Raw genomic sequence first — 18,230 nt, 5'->3', positions numbered from 1 at the left:
CCTTGGAAAAATTCACAGAACCACACATTTCATTCACAAGAAATGCTTGTGACTGGGAAATATAGGCAGAAAAAGGGCTGCTGTTTTTTCTCCAGAAAAGAAGGGTGGGGGTGGGGAATGAATACGCCCCCCTCCCCCGCGTGTGCCCCCTGCCCCAGAGAGCTGTTAAAATCCTGGTAAGCCTGCTCCCCTTCCTCCTCCCCCAATTCCTCCCCTATCCCCCTCCCTCCTCCTCCCCCTCCCCTCTCCCTTCTTCTCCTCTCCTACAAATACTTTCATTTTCATTTGCCCATCCTCTTCCGTGCAGAGGCCAGAGAAAGCAGCTGTTAGTCTCCTGCCCCCCTCAGAGAGCTCTGAACAAGAAAGCCCAGCCAGCTAGTCGGCCAGGCTGCTCAGCTAAACCAGCAGGACCTTCAGGCTGCAAAAGCTGCACTGACAGGCCGCAAAGGTGGTAAGTGAAGGCTCCTGTCTCAGGCTGGGACCGTGGGAACCACAGAGGTGAGCGATGTTACAAGGTCCAGATTGAGTTCAGGAGGGAAGCCCAGGATTACAGAGTTAGGAAAAGAGTAAGCAGGTGGTATTTGTTACTCCCAAATCCGCGAAGTCCCCCAAAAGCCAACAAGGAGACCAAGTCCCGTATGTAAAAGCAAAGAGCCTTTATTTTATACAAGTTCGCAAACTCTGTCTCTCCGCATGTCCGACATATTGGAATAAACAGAGAGCCCCGATCTCATTTAGAGTTGGGTTTTTATAGTAATAAAGGTGGGGATGAGGGGTTTCTGAGGTTCAGGACCCCTGATTGGCTGACATTTGTCTAGGGGTGTCCTGGTGAGTGTGTGCTGGCTGGTGATCCTATCTACAGCGGTTGGAACGTTAGGCATTTCCTTTGAATGGTCTGTTCTTGGGTGGTGCTCAGGTAATCTCAGTTTGTGGTCCTTCCTGCAACCAGGTATTGCTTCAGGGTAAACTACTGAGACTCTGGCCTCTATTAAATTTATCCATGGTTGAGTCCTACACTGGCAGGTGATAATGATTGGAAATAAAGAACTTCCTTTGGGTGATCTGTTCATATTTAGCTTATCATAGCTGGCTCCTACAGCATTGATGGACATTTAAAAGGTGATCTTTAGAAAACCCGAGCTGGCCAATGGCAGCGAGGCTGGTCCTAGGGCTGGTGTCCTAGAGCTGCCTTGGCCTCTCCTCAACCATGGCTTCAGGGGTCAGCAGCATCCTTCTTTACTGGCCTCTTTCCTGCTTCCTTTCAGGTTCTACTACCCTAGACATTTGACTGCTGCTGCTCTCTCCTGGCGGATCTAAAACATGTGTCTGTCCTACTTCTGGGTCCTCTAAAATGAGCAGTCTCTAGAGGAAGTTGAGCACTCCTCGTTTCCACTTATAAAATAATTCACTCCGTGTTGATAAAGCCCCCTTTATCCAGAGCCCCCTTTATCCAGAGCATGCTTCCAGGTGCTTAAAATCAGGGTGCCAAACATCTCTCTGGCCTTCAGAGAGCTCTGGGTGTGGTGGAGACCACAGTCAGTAAGAGACAGAGTGCCCTTGGGAGGGCTGAAAGGACTGGGCTGGAGCAGCTGCCCTAGCTTAGCAGAGCAGAGGCCCTGAGGTTGTCCTGTCCCAGTGAGGGAGGGAAGAGGTGAGTAGTTCGAACTCAGTGACAGTTGCCGGGTAGATGACCTTCTAGATGGAATAAACAGTTTTTCAAGACTAGAAACAACTTTAAAAGACATCAGGATGGGCAGGAGTATAGTGGTCACAAGCGGATTTAGATGAGAGGACCCTCCAGAAGGGAAGTCATTGAAATAAAGCAGCTCCACCTTTCCTGAAGGGAGTTAAGGGGAGGAGTCACAGGATCTAGGCACAGTCCCAGGATGCTGTGTCCTTCCGTCTGGGGAGTAGGAAGAAGTATGGGTTGTGCTGTTCTGAGACTCCCTGTGCTATTTGATCTGCATTTAAGCACAGTAGAACAAATGTTGGAACCCACTAAGGTCATATGGCAGCGAGAGTGCAGTCATTGGATGTACAGGAACTCAGACTGGCGTTATTGTGCCTGGGGCAGTCAGATAGTCTGAGCCAAACTGTGTATTCACCTGGGAGAGAGGCAAGCTTTTCAGAGAAACAGCCTAGGAGCCACCCCCTGATCTAAGGCCACCCGAGCAGTCACTGCAGGTGGACACCTCCTGCTGCACAGCAGAGCTAATGACACCAGCCTGTCTTAGTGTGTTGTTCAGCCTCTCGGTGTCTTTCCTGGAGCGGCTGTAAATGCAGAGGCACTGTCTAGTGCACACCCGGACATCTCAGAGTCTTCGCAGGCAGACACAGAACACAGCTTTGCTGACGTCAGTCCAGAGGACCTGGATGCTCATGGCTGTCTTCTTCTTCCCTTCCACTACTCTTCCTCTTCCTCTTTAGCCTCAACTCCACCATCTTCAGAGAGAGGATCTGGACTAGAGTCCCCCTCTCTCAGCTGTGTCCTGTGTGTGCAGTCCTGAAGATCTGACCTTCTACCTACACAGATGGGACAGATGCTAGTTTGGTCTGCCGCCGTGACCACACCTAGATAATAACCTTCACATTGGAAGGACTGTGACTGAGAAAGAATTTGTAAAATCCAATTTTAAGTACTTAGGAGCTTTGAAATGAGAACCAAGAGTAGAGTCCCAGATTGCCCCTGGCCAGATCAGGGAACCTCCAGCACTGGACTGAGTACCATTTCTCCTTTGCCTCCAGACTCTGCATCATGAACACTCTGTCTGAAGCAAATGGCACCTTTGCCATCCATCTTTTAAAGATCCTTTGTCAGAACAACCCTTCGAAAAATGTATGCTTCTCTCCCGTGAGCGTCTCCTCTGCTCTAGCTATGGTCCTCTTGGGGGCGAAGGGAGACACCGCAGTCCAGATATCTCAGGTAAGTTCCCTGTCACCTGACACCTGTTTCACTTGCCTAAGAGTTGCTGAGAAGGGAGGGTCAGCCTATGCACACCCTGTTTCATGGGGCAGGGGCTAAAGAGGATGGGACAATGAGTTTCCCTCAGTAATAACTTAAAGAAACTCTCAAAATTTTGTCCAGACTTCAGTTAGAAAATGGGGTGTAAGTAATTTCATGCTAGACCTGGTGGCCTTTAATTCTAACTACTAAGGAGACTGACACAGGAGGATGCAAGTTCAAGACTAGCGTGGGCAACTTAGTTTCAAATAAGGAGGAGATTATTTGAAACATAGGTTGCTAAGATCTATTTTTCGAGCAGCAGACTTTGTAATTATTCATTGGCCAAGAAAGGTTAATTCCTCTCTTAACTGTGTCCAACCTGCCTTGCATCAGTTGAGATACTGACTGGGCAAATGTGTTTGGCTGGTCCTCATCCTGACCAGGCACTGCATTGGTCGCTTTATGAAGCATCCTATAAGCATTGCAGGTGATGAAGGATGGGTCTCTGACCTCAGGGGTTCCAGGGCAGGCAGGAGGTATTGGCCTGAGGAAAAGCCCTCTGCTTCACTGTCACAGCGGGAAGCAGTCACTGTTGCTCTGAGGTTTGCCAGAATTTTCTTTCCCATGAAGAGCCTTTCAGGTATAACTGCTCATTTTTATCATTTCCAAATGTAGTGAGGGCATGAGGACATGAATACGATAATGTAGAGGGGTCTTCTTCATAATTATTCTCTCTAGTCTTTTAACAAACACAGAGAGATTGTGCATGCATATAGCAGGTATACGTGTGCAAGTGTGTGTACGCACGTGTGTGTATGTGTGTTTACATGCCCATATGTGCTTCTTTAGGCAGAGGACAGGAGTCAATGCAGGTGTCTTCTTATCCCAGCGTTGGGATTACAGCCATACACTACGGAACCCATCTTTTTATGTGCATAGTGAGATCCAGCTCAGAGCCTCATGTGCTTCGCCCCCTGAGCCATCCCTTCAGCTTGCAAGCTCCTCTTTGCTACCAAAATGTTTCACCACCGCGCTCATAATTGTTTCATTCTTTTCCTTCGCAGGCACTTGGTTTAAACACAGAGAAAGACATTCATCAAGGCTTCCAGGAGCTTCTCAGTAATCTGAACAAGCCCAGTAGAAAGTACTTGCTTAGAATGGCCAATAGGCTCTTTGCAGAGAATACCTGTAAAATTCTCCCAGTAAGTTCTGTCAGTAGAATGATATCAATTGTATTTAAAATACTTGTTGATGTAGATCCCAGGAGAAGGATCCTAGAGAACTTGAGAAAATTAAGGATCAAGTTCTAGTCAGTGTGATGATCCATATCTAAATACCTGAGACAGGAGGATCACAAGTTTTAGGCCAGCCTTGGCCAAATAGTGAAACTCAACTACTCAACTCCTTAAACTTCCCCCCAAAGACCACAATTCTATAATGATACTTTAAAGTATTTCAAATTTGACTACTTGTTATTTTTATTCAATTATGTCTGGTTATTACCATGTACGAAGACTTAGATATTTGCTGCTTAAAGTGACATCTATACTCACTTTAGTTTTTTCTTGTTTTGTTTTGTTTTTGACATATTATCAGAGGGTTTGGAAGCTTGCAGACACTTTATTTTCCAATGTTAATTTTCTGAACATTTTCTTTCCAAAGACCTATAAGGAGTCCTGTCTTCAGTTCTATCACTCGGAGCTGGAGCAGCTGTCCTTTGCCAAAGATCCAGAGGAGTCCACGAAGCACATAAACACGTGGGTCTCCAAACAGACTGAAGGTCAGAATTCCAAGTTATTTCACACCCCACAATTTTCTCCTTTCCATCCACCCCTTCCTCTTCTTCCTTCCCTGTTCTTTCTCTTAACTTCCCTTCTCCCCCATGGACTAATTGCATGTTATTTCAGGGAGTCAAAGGGATGCAGACTAACATCATTATATGTGGTATAATTCATGGAGGTTTTATTCAGAAACTTAGATTTGAACAATAGAGTTATTTGTATATTTCTTCAAGACAGGGGAACTCATGGGCCTGATTTCCAGTCTAACAGCTTAGATTAGAAGACAGGGGTGGTCTGCAGTGTTGGCAGGTCAAAGACTCCACCGTGGAGATTCATGTAGAGGCCATGCTCATAATTCTTCCATGGGCTCCTTCTTCCTATGGTCTGTGTTGCCCTGGCCCCCACTATCATTATGTCTGAAGAGGATTTCTGTTTCTGATTCCACCCTTCCTGCCTCAGATTCCTCACTTACATTTGGTGAAATTAACTTGATTTCCTCTCAGGGCCACTCAGTTCCATTGATTGGCCTACAAGAACCTCCCATTTGAGGTTGAACCCTATTTGTTTTTATTTCAGAGATGATATGTTCCAGCATTAGTCTTTGAAATCATTGAAATCACTATCTGATAGTTGAACCCTTCAGATGCCTATGTACCACTGGATACATTCCTATTTCTACTAACAGAAAGTATAAAATGAGATTTTTTTTCATTGATTTTCAAGACAGGGTTTCTCAGTAGCTTTTTGGTTCCTGTCCTGAAACTAGCTCTACTAGACCAGGCTGGCCTCCAACTCACAGAGATCCGCCTGCCTCTGCCTCCCGAGTGCTGGGATGAAAGGCGTGCGCCACCACCGCCCAGCTAGATTTTTTTAAAAATAAAGACTCAGCAATTATTTGCCAATTCTTGTTGTAGTCTTTACCTCTTGTGCACTCTTGACAGTGTAAGTTAGCGAGGATTTTCTTCTCTACTGAAAGGATGCTCCTTAAGACAGAAGAAGGGAATCTGTCCTCTGACCTGCATCATCTCCCCTAGGACGGACAGCACTCCAAAGTATATGATAACAATACCTCCTCCACAAACTACCTTTTGTCCTTGAGTCTCTGACATGTTGTGTTATGCTAGAACTGGGCATGACCATGGAGCGTTAGATGAGATACTGTATCTAACATTAGTCAGAGTATTCTAGGGGAATAGAATGAATACGTATTACTAAGGGGATTCAGTAGATTGGCATATACAATACCGGCTGAGTAGTCCCACATGGACCATCTACATGTGGAGAAGCTGAGAATCTGGTCACTGCTCAGTCTATGGGGTTGGAGACCTCAGCAGCCTCAGCCTAGAATGGAAACCCTAGAGGGCTCCAGAGAGGCACTAGTCTTGGTTCACATGAAGGCCAAAGCTACTGGGCTCCAGTGTCAGCTGAAAATGGCAGGTGCAGAGGTGTGAACAGTGCAGACGCACTCACCAGCGAGGCTGAAGGCAGACAGGCAAAACAGTGCTGCTTCTCCCTCAGTCCTTTAGTCGGGGCAGCACAGGAAGGCATTGCCCACTCCATTGCTTACTCTTTCTGGGAGCTGTCCTTGTCGACCTGCCCAGAGACATGTCTCTTAGTTGATTCCAGACCCAATCAAGTCGTCAGCTGACATTGGCACCCAGGGGGAGCCCTGGTCCCCTGCAATCCCTTCCACATCTCCTGCTTCTTTGTTCTCCACCCTGAAGTGCCTTTTTCTGCTTTTCCCAAACCTGCTTTCCTTGAGGGACTTGGAAGTCCTTCAGCACCCTCACCTGGGTCATGTGACTCCCTTGGCCATGACGTCAAGTCAAACATGGGTGTTGATATGTTGTTTTGGCTTATTTTTTTCATGCTCATCCACATTCATCAAATTTGAAAGCATGATGCTCGAATCTGCCCAGATGTCACATCAGCTTATTTCTCACGCGTGTATAAAATGAACCTGAATGAAGTCTCTGCTTTCTCAAAAGGGAAAATTCCAGAGTTGCTGTCAGGAGGCTCAGTTAATTCAATGACCAAGCTGGTTCTTGTCAACGCATTATACTTCAAAGGAAAGTGGGATCAAACGTTTAACAAAGGAGACACAGTAGAAGTGCCCTTTAAAATTAACAAGGTAAGGAGCAGGATAAAAATTCATGCCACTGTGACGAAGAACCTGCATGGTAATGTGTAACCGTGAATGTGAAGCTCTGGGACTCAGTGGCAGAGACTGCATGTCCTGTGGGCTGCTGGGCTCGATCCTCAGTCCAGAAAGAAAGAGCATAGGAAAGCACAGAAAATGTTTGAAACTGAAAGAAATGCTAGCTCCATAGAAAAATGATAAGAATAAAGAATATTTAATACTTGTGTTATTTTACATTGTTTCTGGCTCTTACGTATTTTGATAAATCCTCATAAAATCATTGCTTCTAACTCACTCTAGAAACTAAATTTTCCTGTAAGTTCAAGAAAGCAGAAACTTATGTGTTAAGGTACAATAATGCATGTATGGATCATGAGGTAGAGTAGAAAGGAATATACAAACATTTATGTAATAGAGTAATTTTTAATTAAAATGATCGTTTTAAATTATTGGTCAATTTATCATTATTTAACACTATAGCATTTTAATATTGAAATTGAGTGATTAAGATCTCCGTTTTAATTAGAGTATAATTTGAATTAAAGTAGATATTAGAATACTTTTCCCAATCCCTATAAAATATAATTTAATGCCGTTTGAAGTGTTATGAATGTTAAACCTGAGAGCTGTAAGAGCAAAATGAACCCTTTCTTCCTCATGTTGTTTTGCTCAAGGTGTTTTATCACCACTGTAGAATCCTATCTACAATAGTCCCCTATCTGCTTACACTCGATTTCTTAAATGAAACCAGGAAGAGGCTGGCAGACACTGACTAAGTGTTCACTGGACCATGATTAGTGTTGTCATGGTGAGTGATGAGAACACTGTTGGCATTAACTTCAGCTCATCTGGAAACCTTCTGACCTCTCTCAACAACATCTTTTATGCTTTGGATTCTTCTGTACAGAAGGAGGAAAGACCAGTGCAGATGATGTATCAGGAACACAGATTTAACCTCGCCCACGTGAAGGAAGTGCAGGCACAGGTGCTGGAGATGCCCTATGAGGGCCTGGAGCTGAGCTTGTTGGTCCTGCTCCCGGATGATGGTGTGGACCTCAGCCAGGTGAGGCAGGAGAGTCCTTAGCAGTCACCACTTTAAATGTCTCCTAGAAGAATCCAGGACCGCCATTATCCTTCCTTATTAGAACAGAACTCATTGTTTTTACCTTTCCAACTGCCATTTGAGCAAGTGGTATGCCCAGACTGAGCCTCAAGCTGTGTGCAGTTTCTGTGTTTGGGGACCCCCACCCCCATTGTGGGCAGTGTGACCTTGTCATATGACATAACTTCATCACTAGAACAGAAGATGGTACCTGATAGGATGAAATGGGGGCAACTCGATCAAGAAACTTAACATAGTGCTTAGAAAATAGTCCCTCTCTGTAAATAGAATGGTATCATGGTCTTTGCCACTGTTTTAATGTCTGAGAATGTAAAACAGACAGAAAAAGTATTGCAGTTCACCGAAGATAGAGGACGAGGAGAGGTGCCAGCTGGGCAGGACAGAGTCAGGCACACCATAATGGCGCATCTTGGTCTTCCTTGCAGCAGGATACCCCACAGTCTGTCATCCACCCTCTGAAAGAAGGGCGGGGCAGTGTGCATGACCCGAGGGGTCTATGTAAGCAGAACAGCTCCCTTGCCTCTTCTCATCCAGCTCCCTAGCTGTGCCATCGCTTCTCTGGTGTTAGTTTTTCATCACTGACAAAAATGCCTGACATGAATAACCTAGGAGAGGAAGCATTTATTCAGGCTCACGGATTCAGAGGACCATTTTAAGTTACCTGGCACATCCTTGGTTTCCACGGTAACAGATGCATGTGGCAGCGATTTCAGACCTTTTAGTGAACAGGAAGCAGAGAAAGGAGAAGAGATATGGACTGAGGACCAAGGATGACCTTCATGGGCTTACTTACTTCCAGTAACTACTTCCTTCAGTCAGCTAGAGCCCTCATGCATACATTATAGAATCCTCCAAAAATGTTGTTACCAGCTTCAGAATAAGAATTCACTATGTGAGCTTTTAGATGGAATATCTCATTAAAGCCATAACAGTTCACAAAATACATAGCATCTCAACCTGGATAGACCTTCCTTCTGGTGTGGCTCACACCAAAAGTCTTTTTCAAGTTTTATTTTATTATTTTTGGTTTTATCATCTGTGGTTTATTGCCTTCACAACTAGGTCTAGATCAAGAGAACAAAAACAAATACAACCTAAACCATAAACACCTGGACACAGACGCCTGTCAGAATAAAAGATATCTTGGAAGGGATTTAGGAGAGGATAGCCAAGTCTTCCTACCTCTGGGCTGTTGGCCTCCATGCCCACCAGGGAAGTCACATGCAAGCTAGCTAGATAGTTGGACACTCACACTGTCTGGCCCTGTGAATAGGCAGTGCCCCAAGTAGGATGATAGAGGGTTCTGTGAGCAAGAAGTTATTATGAACCTCTGGGTAAGACCTCAACTGTGAATCTGACAGTCTCTAATTCTGTTTTATCAGGTGGAAAACGGTCTCACTTTTGAGAAGTTAATGGCCTGGACCAAACCAGGCTTTATGAAAAGCACTAAAGTTGAGGTTTTCCTTCCACAATTTAAACTGCAAGAGGATTATGACATGGAGTCTGTGTGTCAGCACCTGGGAATGGTGGACATCTTCCAAGGCAGCCAGGCTGATTTATCAGGAATGTCTCCAGAGAGAGACCTGTGTGTGTCCAAATGTGTTCACAAGAGTGTTCTGGAGGTCAATGAAGAAGGCACCGAGGCTGCAGCAGCTTCTTTAGTATTAGTTCGACCTTGCTGCTACTCTGTTGTTCCAAGTTTCCGTGCAGACCACCCCTTCCTTTTCTTCATCAGGCACAACAAAACCAATAGCCTCCTGTTCTGCGGCAGGTTTTCCTCTCCATAGAGGTCCAGGTACCATGTGGGGGAACAATTATCTCTTCAGCATCTCCACCGCTCTTACAGCTCTGTGAGGATGATGTATGAGGGACACCAAGTCCCAAGATGAGGGCACTTTCCTCCCCTGCCAATCTCAATTGATAGCATTCATCTCCCTGTCTCCCGACTTTCATCTGTGCCCTTTGTGGGGTCACGGGACTATGGAGTGCTTTGGTTTTTGTTATGGAAACAACAAAGAAGGCAAACTAATCCCACAAGATAGCCTATAAAGTTCTCTAAGGTGACCCTAAACAAACACCCCCACTTCCTGCAAGACAAGCCATGCCAACTATATAAGCTGTGCTTTCCTGGCTCCTCACCTCTTGCCGTTGCTTGCCTTAACCTGCTTGTATCCTAGTAAATGCTTCTGTGGATGATGATGGCTACTGCAGTTTTCCTAGTGAGTGGCCCTTAATGCACATTGTAACTTTAGTTTGCTTTGCTGTTTGCTGCTCACCAGGTCTATGCCCACCACTGTGTTAGGCTTGGGGATGTGTGCGGACAGTGTGGTCCTCAATTGATAACCTTGAATATCTGCTTTCAACTTATCTATCTAGCTGTCATGACAGCTAGCTTGAACTACTACATGTTCCCTTGCAGAAGTCATGCTTCTGTAGACTATTGTCTTTCTCCCTCACTATCCATTATAGTTAAATTCTATGAAGTTCTTAAATGCTATTTCAAAATAAATTTATTTTTCTCACCAACCATGTATGCATTTTGAACATTAATTGGACCACTTAGAGTTTTTGCTTTATCTGTTAGCTTTCTGTATCTTAGAAAACCTCCCAGCTAGAAGCTATGGTCACCAAGGGCCAGGATTATCTCTTACTCTGCTGTATAGCCACTTACAGGCAGTTATAAGTGATTTCACTGTGTGTAATAATGCCATGTGGGACTGGAGAGCTGGCTCAGATGTTTTGGCTTCTACTGGCTCCTGTATGCATATAGTGTATGTATCCTTACTCAGACTCCTGGATCCTATATACATATAGTACAGACTCCTGGGTCCTGTATACATGTAGTACATGATCTTCAGTCAGACTCCTGGAACCTGTATGCATATAGTGCATGTTTCCTCACTCAGACTCATACACAGACAAGTAAATTTAAAAATAAAGAAAATTTTTAAACAAGAGTGCCATAAGTTTTATTAATGGTTGGATAATATCTACTACTATGACTCTTTATGTTTATTGCAGTTATTCTTGTAACAAAGTCAGCACTTTCTGGGTAAGCATCCATGTCTGCCAATGACATTCTATTATCATATTGTCATCCCCTTTCAAATACACTGTGTCACCATCAAGAAATTCCTCTCCGTTCTTCCTTCTGCTGTCTGTCTAACCATCAAACTCCCCGAGTCTGTAGGTTTACTGACTCTGGAATTTTATATAGATTGTGTCTTTGTTTTCTTCATAATGCTCTGGATGCCCACAGATTTCTTTTTTCAATGAAGTTCCACTCATCTCCTCTTGTTTTTGTCACTCAGTCTCTCTGTGCCTCAGCTAAGAATCCCACAGCCAAACTCAAGGTTTCAAAGACCTGCCCCTGTTTCCCTCCAAGGCTTTCATGGCTTGTGCCTTTATGTTTAGATCACTGATCCAGTTTGAATTAAATTTTATAAAGGTTGTGAAGTAAGAGCCCAATGTGGTTCTTTTGTATATGAACATCCATTTGTCCCGGACTTGTGATTGTTTTTGAGTTGAAGAAAAAGTATTGATGACCAAGGAAAAGAAAAAGTAATGCTTCAACTCATGGGGTAGGGTAGAAGTTACTCACTTACTTATATTGAACAACACTGTAAGACTGAAAAAAATATCGGAAATCAATAGGACACGAACAGGGACAGATAAAAAATTTCTGCAAGTTGACTCAGTAGCTGAAGGTGCTTGCTGCCATGCCTGACTGTTGAGTGATTGCTGAAACGCTCATGGAGGAAGAAGAGAACTGATTCCAGCAGGCTGACCTCTAACCTCACTGTGAGCACCACAGCTTGCATACACACACACACACACACACACACACACACACACACACACACACAAATAATTATGGTAAGTCAGATAAAATGAATCAGTAAGTTCATAATCAGAAAAATACACATAAAGCACCATCAGTTTCCTGTCAGGAAGTTAATCTTACCAGAAGCCAGAAAGTAGGGTCATAGAGGCCCATGGGATTATGAAAGTGATAAGGCTAACCCATGACATACTCTGGCACTATCCTCAGTCAGCATGTGTCATGGGTTCCAGAAGATTCACTCTAGGACATATCCCAGTGATGTCTCACACAAGTCCATGAAAGGACAGTGAGTTGGATGCTCTCTGTTACCACATTTGTAGCAGCAAATAATGGACCCAGGTGTGCAACAAACACAGTCGATACAGAAAGATGTACACTAAATACTGAATAGGTGCCTGAAAATTGTTCTGATTGAATCACTGCTGAGTTCTTCCGGACCCTCAAAGAACTGGAACACCAATGTTCCTCAAACTATTATGTAAATAAAAAAAGGAAGGAACTCTACCAAGCTTTTACTCGGTGCTAGCATTATCTTGATACCAAAATGAGATCAAGACAGAAAACAGATACAAAAAAGAAAATTATGGACAAATCTCCATATGAACGCAGATGCAAAGAAAAACAAAACAAAAAACAAACAAAACAACAAAAACCTGAACAAAATCCTTGCAATCAGGAAATATCAAGAAGACCATTTATAGGGATTAGCAGGTTTGTTCCAGAGATTGGTGATGGTATGCTGCTTAGTTTGCATCAACTTGACAGAAACCAGAATCACCCAGGAAGAGGGACCCTCAGTTGAAGAATTACCCCCATCAGATAGGCCTGTGAGCTTCTCTGTTGGACATTTTCCCTTTTTAAAATTGTATTTATTGAGTTATTGAGCTGTATATATTTCTGTCCACTCCCCTCAGTGTCTACCCTCTCCCATGATCCCCACAATCCCAATTTACTCAGGAGATCTTGTCTTTTTCTACCCTCACATATATTAGATCCATGCATGTCTCTCTTAGGGTCCTCTTTGTTGTCTAGGTTCTCTGGGATTGTGAATTATGGGATGTTTTTTCTTTGCTTTCTGTCTGAAAGTCACTTATGAGTGAGTACATATGATATTTGTCTTTCTGGGTCTGGGTTACCTCACTCAATATGATGCTTTCTAGATATACCCATTTGCCCGCAAATTTCAAGATGTCATTTTTTCCACTATGTAGTACTCCAATGTGTAAATGTACCACATTTTCCTTATCCATTCTTCAGTTGAGGGGCACTTAAGTTGTTTCCAGGCTCTGGCTATGACAAATAATGCTGCTATGAATATAGTTGAGCACATGTCCTTGTGGTATGATTGAGCATCCTTTGGGTATATACCCAAAAGTGGTATTGCTGGGTTTTGAGGTGGGTTGTTTCCCGATTTTCTGAGAAATTGCCATAGTTATATCTGAAGTGGTTGTACCAGTTTTCACTCCCACCAGCAATGGAGGAGTGTTCCTTTTACCTCTACGGGACATTTTCTTAATTAAAAATTGATGTGGGAAAGCCCAGAGCACTAGGGGACATGCTACCCCTGACAATGTGGTCCTGGATTGTATAAGAAAGCAGGCTTAGTCAGCTATGAACTGACACTGTTCACTGGCTGGTTCCCCACGATTGGCTAAGCCGAACCAGCCAGTAAACAGTGTCCCCCTTTGTTTCTGCTTCAGTTCCTGCCAGAAGAAACTGCTTTGAGCTCCAGCTCTGGCTTCTCTTATGATGTAACCATGTAACCTATGAACTTAAATAAGTTCTTTCCCCCAAATTGCTTGTGGTCAGTGCTTTATCAAAGCGACAGAGAGCAAGCTAGAGCAGGTAGTTCAATACATTCAAATCAACAGCTATAATCCATGACATAAATGGACTCAGGGACACAATCATGTGATCATCCGGATAAATACAGAAAGGGCTTTTGACAAAAACCTATATCCCTTCATGATAAAAGTCCTGAAGAAACACGAAATAAAGGAAACATATCAGTTCATACTATAGTATAGGAAAAAGTATTTGTACTCAAATCAGGAGTATGATGAAGGTGTCCACTTGCTGCATCATGTCAATGCAGTGTTGACAATACTATTATTAATATGCTCAAGCATAATACTAGCTACATGTCCAGCAGATATAGGGAAAAGAAAGTGAAGAATGCCTAAAGAATGGGAGGCAGAGCATTAATACCCAGAATAAAGAACTCAAAAGCTAAACAAGAAAAGAATTTTTTAAAAAATGAACTAAAGAGCTGAACACGAGTTTTCAAGAAAGTGAGATGAGCAGTCAGTGAATACATCTGGAGGTTTTAAACATACTTGGATAGCAGGGAAATGCAGCTAAAACTACTTTAAAATTCCTTATCAGTATGACCGCCATGAATAAAACCAATGCCAACAAGTACTGGTGAGGATGGGGAAAGAAGAGCCCATATGCTCTCACTGTTTGTGTGATTAGAGCAGTCACTATAAAAATCAGCACAGAGCTTCCTCAAAGAGCTAAACAGAGCGACCATGCAACTCCTGGGCCTATTCCTACAGGACTCTACGTATTCATAATATCAAAGAAATGGAATCGGCCTGGATGACCATCAAGAGATAGGTTGCCAGAATTACGAAATTCCCAGTTCCTCTTGCGTCACTTTTGACGGCGGTGCTCTGGTACAGAGGTCACACTACCACTGACATAGAAGTTGAGAGTCACAATCATTCCCCTAGGGTTTTTGGTGTAAACAAATAGCCAAACACCAGAGCCTGGCTTCCCTTTGGTGGTGTGTGAAAATCCTGAATCAAGTTCATGTTTCAGTGAGTTGAACTTTCTACCTCCTCCTTCTTGTTTTCAGTGACATCTGCTTCCTTTTTTTTTTTTTTCATGGTATGTCTTCTTCTTTTAATATGCAGTTTTCCTTTCATTTTTAATTAATGGTAAATTTTTAGTCTTTCTTTTCCTTTTTAATTGTTTTCTTTTTTTATTGTGCTATATACTTTTCTCTGCTCCCCTTCCTTTCTCCCCATCCCCTTCTACCCTCTCCTATGCTTCCTTTTAAATGAGCACTCCAACCCAGATCACTTGTCAAGGGGCTCAGGTTTCAGGTCCCAACACTGGGCCCATGTATCCCTCTCGAAAACACTGCCTTCTCACCACTTGCTCAAGAAGATTAGGAGTAGTTTGCTTTAAAACGGAAACAATAAACCACAAAGCACATTAAAATTTTAGGGAGCATATTTGAACCTTCATGAACTGGGTTCACTTGGAGAGACTGATGGGAAATATAGAAAGTGTCTGCAGAATCCAAATTTAAAAAAAAATAGTTTCCCGGGGTTAGAGTGGAAAGTTCTACTTAGAGGTTAATTAACAGCTAATAAAATTCCAGGTTGTTGCTTATTGGGGAGAAGTGAGTTCTCGGTCTAGGCCCTAACTACCTTCACCTGAGTGGCCTGGGTCCTGGAACCGAGATTGGGGACCGCAAGGAAATGAAGAAAGGACAGAAGTACAGACACATGTTCATAAAAGCTGGTGTCCAGTAGGGTATGGGTACTCTGATGGAACCATACCAGCTACCATGGCAACCCAGAACCTCAGCATCTTTATCATGTACAGCACAGGGAGAGGGTTGGCTAGTGTAAGTATGAGATCTCTGCAGGCAAGCAGTCTCAGGCTGCAATTCCCTGGCAGGAAGAAGCTGCCATTGTTTGTTTTTGTACACAGTGGTCTTATGTCACACACAAGCTCAGGAGGAAAGCTTTGCCGTTCCTCTAAGCCTCATCCAGGTAAAGCTTTGTCCCTATCATGGGACTGAGACATTGGGGTCCTTGACACCTAGCCATGCCTATGTCAACAATACTCATTCATTCGGGGCTCTACTAACACAAGACTTCCTCCAGTCCCCATCCTAACAGAGCAGATGAAAAATCTAGATGGAGTCCGTCACAGTAATCAAAGCTACCAAGCAAAATCTAAGTTGCCTTGTGACCTTCAGACAAGGCAGGAGAGAAAGATAACAGCCAAGTTTCCCAAATCTGCACAGCCATGAAGTCCCTCTGCTTTGACTCTTACAAAAGGAAGTCAACTTTCTCTGCTGTGACAGATTCAACGATTAAAACAAAAACAATCAACAAAACTACCACTGTACTTGAAGGCCAGGTTCACTGTGAATCGCAGTTTCAGAGGACCGGATCTGTGATTTCAGTAGTTTGGAGGCCTGCTCAGGAGAGCATCATGGCAGAGGTGCAGAGCGTAGGAAGCTGTGCCTTCACAGTGGCTATGAAACATGAGAGGAAGAAGCCCCAGATCTAACAGTCCTTCCAGCATACCCCCAATGACCTTCAGATTTTTCCCTCTAAAGGTTCTGTCACCACTCAGTTGTGCCACAAGCCGGTGACTAAGCCTTTGGGGTAGAATTCAGGTCCAAACCCTAGCACTGGGGTTAGCCCGTCAGTTAGTTTTCTACTTTTCTGTCTCCTTGTCCCTGGCTTATCAGGAAAATAACTTTGAAATGACTAATTTGCTTTTAGTTCTATGTTTATTCATTTTTTATCTTGTTCTTTGCCCAGGAACCCAGCCTCCTGTGCTCAGCTTTCCAAAATTCACGTGACTCCTAGGAATGAGGAATGCTGGACAACGTGGAGATAATTAGAACATGTGTCACTCTTCAAAGGAGTATGTTGTGTATTTCAAAAGAAAAACATACCTGGCTATAATACGAGCTGTGGCTCAGTAAGGCTGTGTGTAAAGCATGTCTACACCTGGAAGTGAAGATCTCTGAGGGCAATAGTCGGGCTCAGCTCAGATGTTCTTCACCCGAGGACTCAGGTACTGGACAAGCAACTGTCACCAAGTCAGCCTGGACAGTTGATTTGAGTGTGTTATCTGCTGCTTGTGATGACTAAGAATGAACACACACACACACACACACACACACACACACACACACACACACACCCTGGCAAACTTACTTGTACAAGTAACTAAAGGAAAATAGAGGAACTCTCTGCTCTAGGAGGGCTTCCAAACTGAGGGAAGCACTGAATTGCTTGTGTGGGAAAATCTTTAAAGGGCTTACGGTAGGAACCAGTCACAGACTGGGGTAATTCCTATGGAGGTTAGTTAGTTCACTAATCAGCTAGCTCATGGGTGGAGCTAATGCGGGCCAACAGACTCTGTGCATATTCCTCTGGCCCAGGCAGGGAGATGAACAAGTGTTGTTTATACACTGCTCATCCAAGGTGATCACACAGTTAAGCCCCAGTCTGACTGTCTCTGGATTGTTCTGCCAGCTGCTATTTTGGCTCTCTGTTGGCTCCTATCCTTGGCCAACATTGCCAGTCACTGCCTTGCAGTTCTGGCTGGTCTTTGACATTGGCTGGTGTCTTGCTGATCTTTAATTGAACTAGGCATTCTTTGCTCTCACATTTATGCACCCACTTGTGCTCTTACTGTGGGCCTTTTCTTTACTCCCATGGGGACAGTGATTCCTGCCCCAATGGACACCAAAGTGCATGCCTGTCTGTTGTAATGATCTCTTCTGTCTCTTTAAGAAACAAGCCACGCCCACTCCCTCCCCCATCTGCTGAGACAGGCTGATCTTCAGCTTTCAGTCTGAGTTCCCTCTTTTTTCCATATCTCCCTCTCGAAGAGGCAGCTTCTGCCTCTCCCCACTTCTCCTTTTCCCCTTCTGTCTCTCCCTTCTCTCTCTCTTCTCTTCTCCCCTTCTCCCTTCCCCCCATAACCCACTGAATAAATATCCAACCTCACTCTGCATGGCGTGCCTATTCATGTCTCTATCTCTTGCCCGCCGCCATGTGTCTCCCTGCCCTGGACCAGCCACTGCTCAGGGACCTGCAGCCACTCAGGGACCTGCAGCTATCTCTACCTGGGACTGGCTGCTCTCAGGGCCCACTGCCTGCCACCACATGACCCACTGCCTGCCGCTGCTCGGGATCCTGCAGCATTTTTAATTTTTCCATTACACCTGTCACTACAAACTCCAGAAGACAGAGAGCAGGGAATGCTTATTCTGCATTACGGATTGAAATGTTGCCTGATTCTAGCTTAAAAATAAAATGAGTCAAGATTTTTTGAAGTAAATTTGCTGAAAGTTTGCTTTTGAGATCAGCTTTTGTTTGGTGAGGTTTCCAATTTCCACTTGTTGCTGTTGGGCTTTGGTTTGCTCACACAGAGACATAAAGTGTGATATCTATTGGACTCTAATAGCTACTCAATTAGATTCTTTTCAACAGTTTCAAACTTCTATATAACTTTTAATTCACAGTGTTTGATTTTCTGATTCAACTTAGCATACTACCTTCTGGGTCCCATCCATGGTGTTAAAACATGCAGGATTTCTTTCTCTTTAAGGCTGAGCAAGGTTACATTGTTCC

The 18,230-nt window shown here is 44.0% G+C and overlaps 1 protein-coding gene across 2 annotated transcripts; it reads left to right on the top strand.

The window, feature by feature from the left end:
- The first annotated feature begins 314 nt into the window (after positions 1 to 314).
- LOC101996035 (serpin B9) lies at positions 315 to 11,403 on the top strand. 2 transcript variants are annotated; one of them, XM_026783145.1, is made up of 8 exons: positions 315 to 451; positions 1,266 to 1,467; positions 2,746 to 2,923; positions 4,009 to 4,146; positions 4,607 to 4,724; positions 6,714 to 6,856; positions 7,773 to 7,928; positions 9,371 to 11,403. In XM_026783145.1, exons 3-8 carry the CDS (start codon positions 2,756 to 2,758, stop codon positions 9,773 to 9,775), a joined length of 1,128 nt encoding a protein of 375 aa, XP_026638946.1. In that variant the 5' UTR covers positions 315 to 451; positions 1,266 to 1,467; positions 2,746 to 2,755; the 3' UTR covers positions 9,776 to 11,403. The 2 variants fall into 2 exon arrangements, with proteins under 2 accessions (XP_026638946.1, XP_005355072.1); XM_005355015.3 differs by lacking the exon at positions 1,266 to 1,467.
- The last annotated feature ends 6,827 nt before the right edge of the window (positions 11,404 to 18,230 follow it).

The sequence above is a fragment of the Microtus ochrogaster genome, chromosome 16 (assembly GCF_000317375.1).
Source record: "Microtus ochrogaster isolate Prairie Vole_2 chromosome 16, MicOch1.0, whole genome shotgun sequence".
Lineage (NCBI taxonomy): Eukaryota > Metazoa > Chordata > Mammalia > Rodentia > Cricetidae > Microtus > Microtus ochrogaster.
This window is presented reverse-complemented; position numbering and strand designations above follow the sequence as displayed.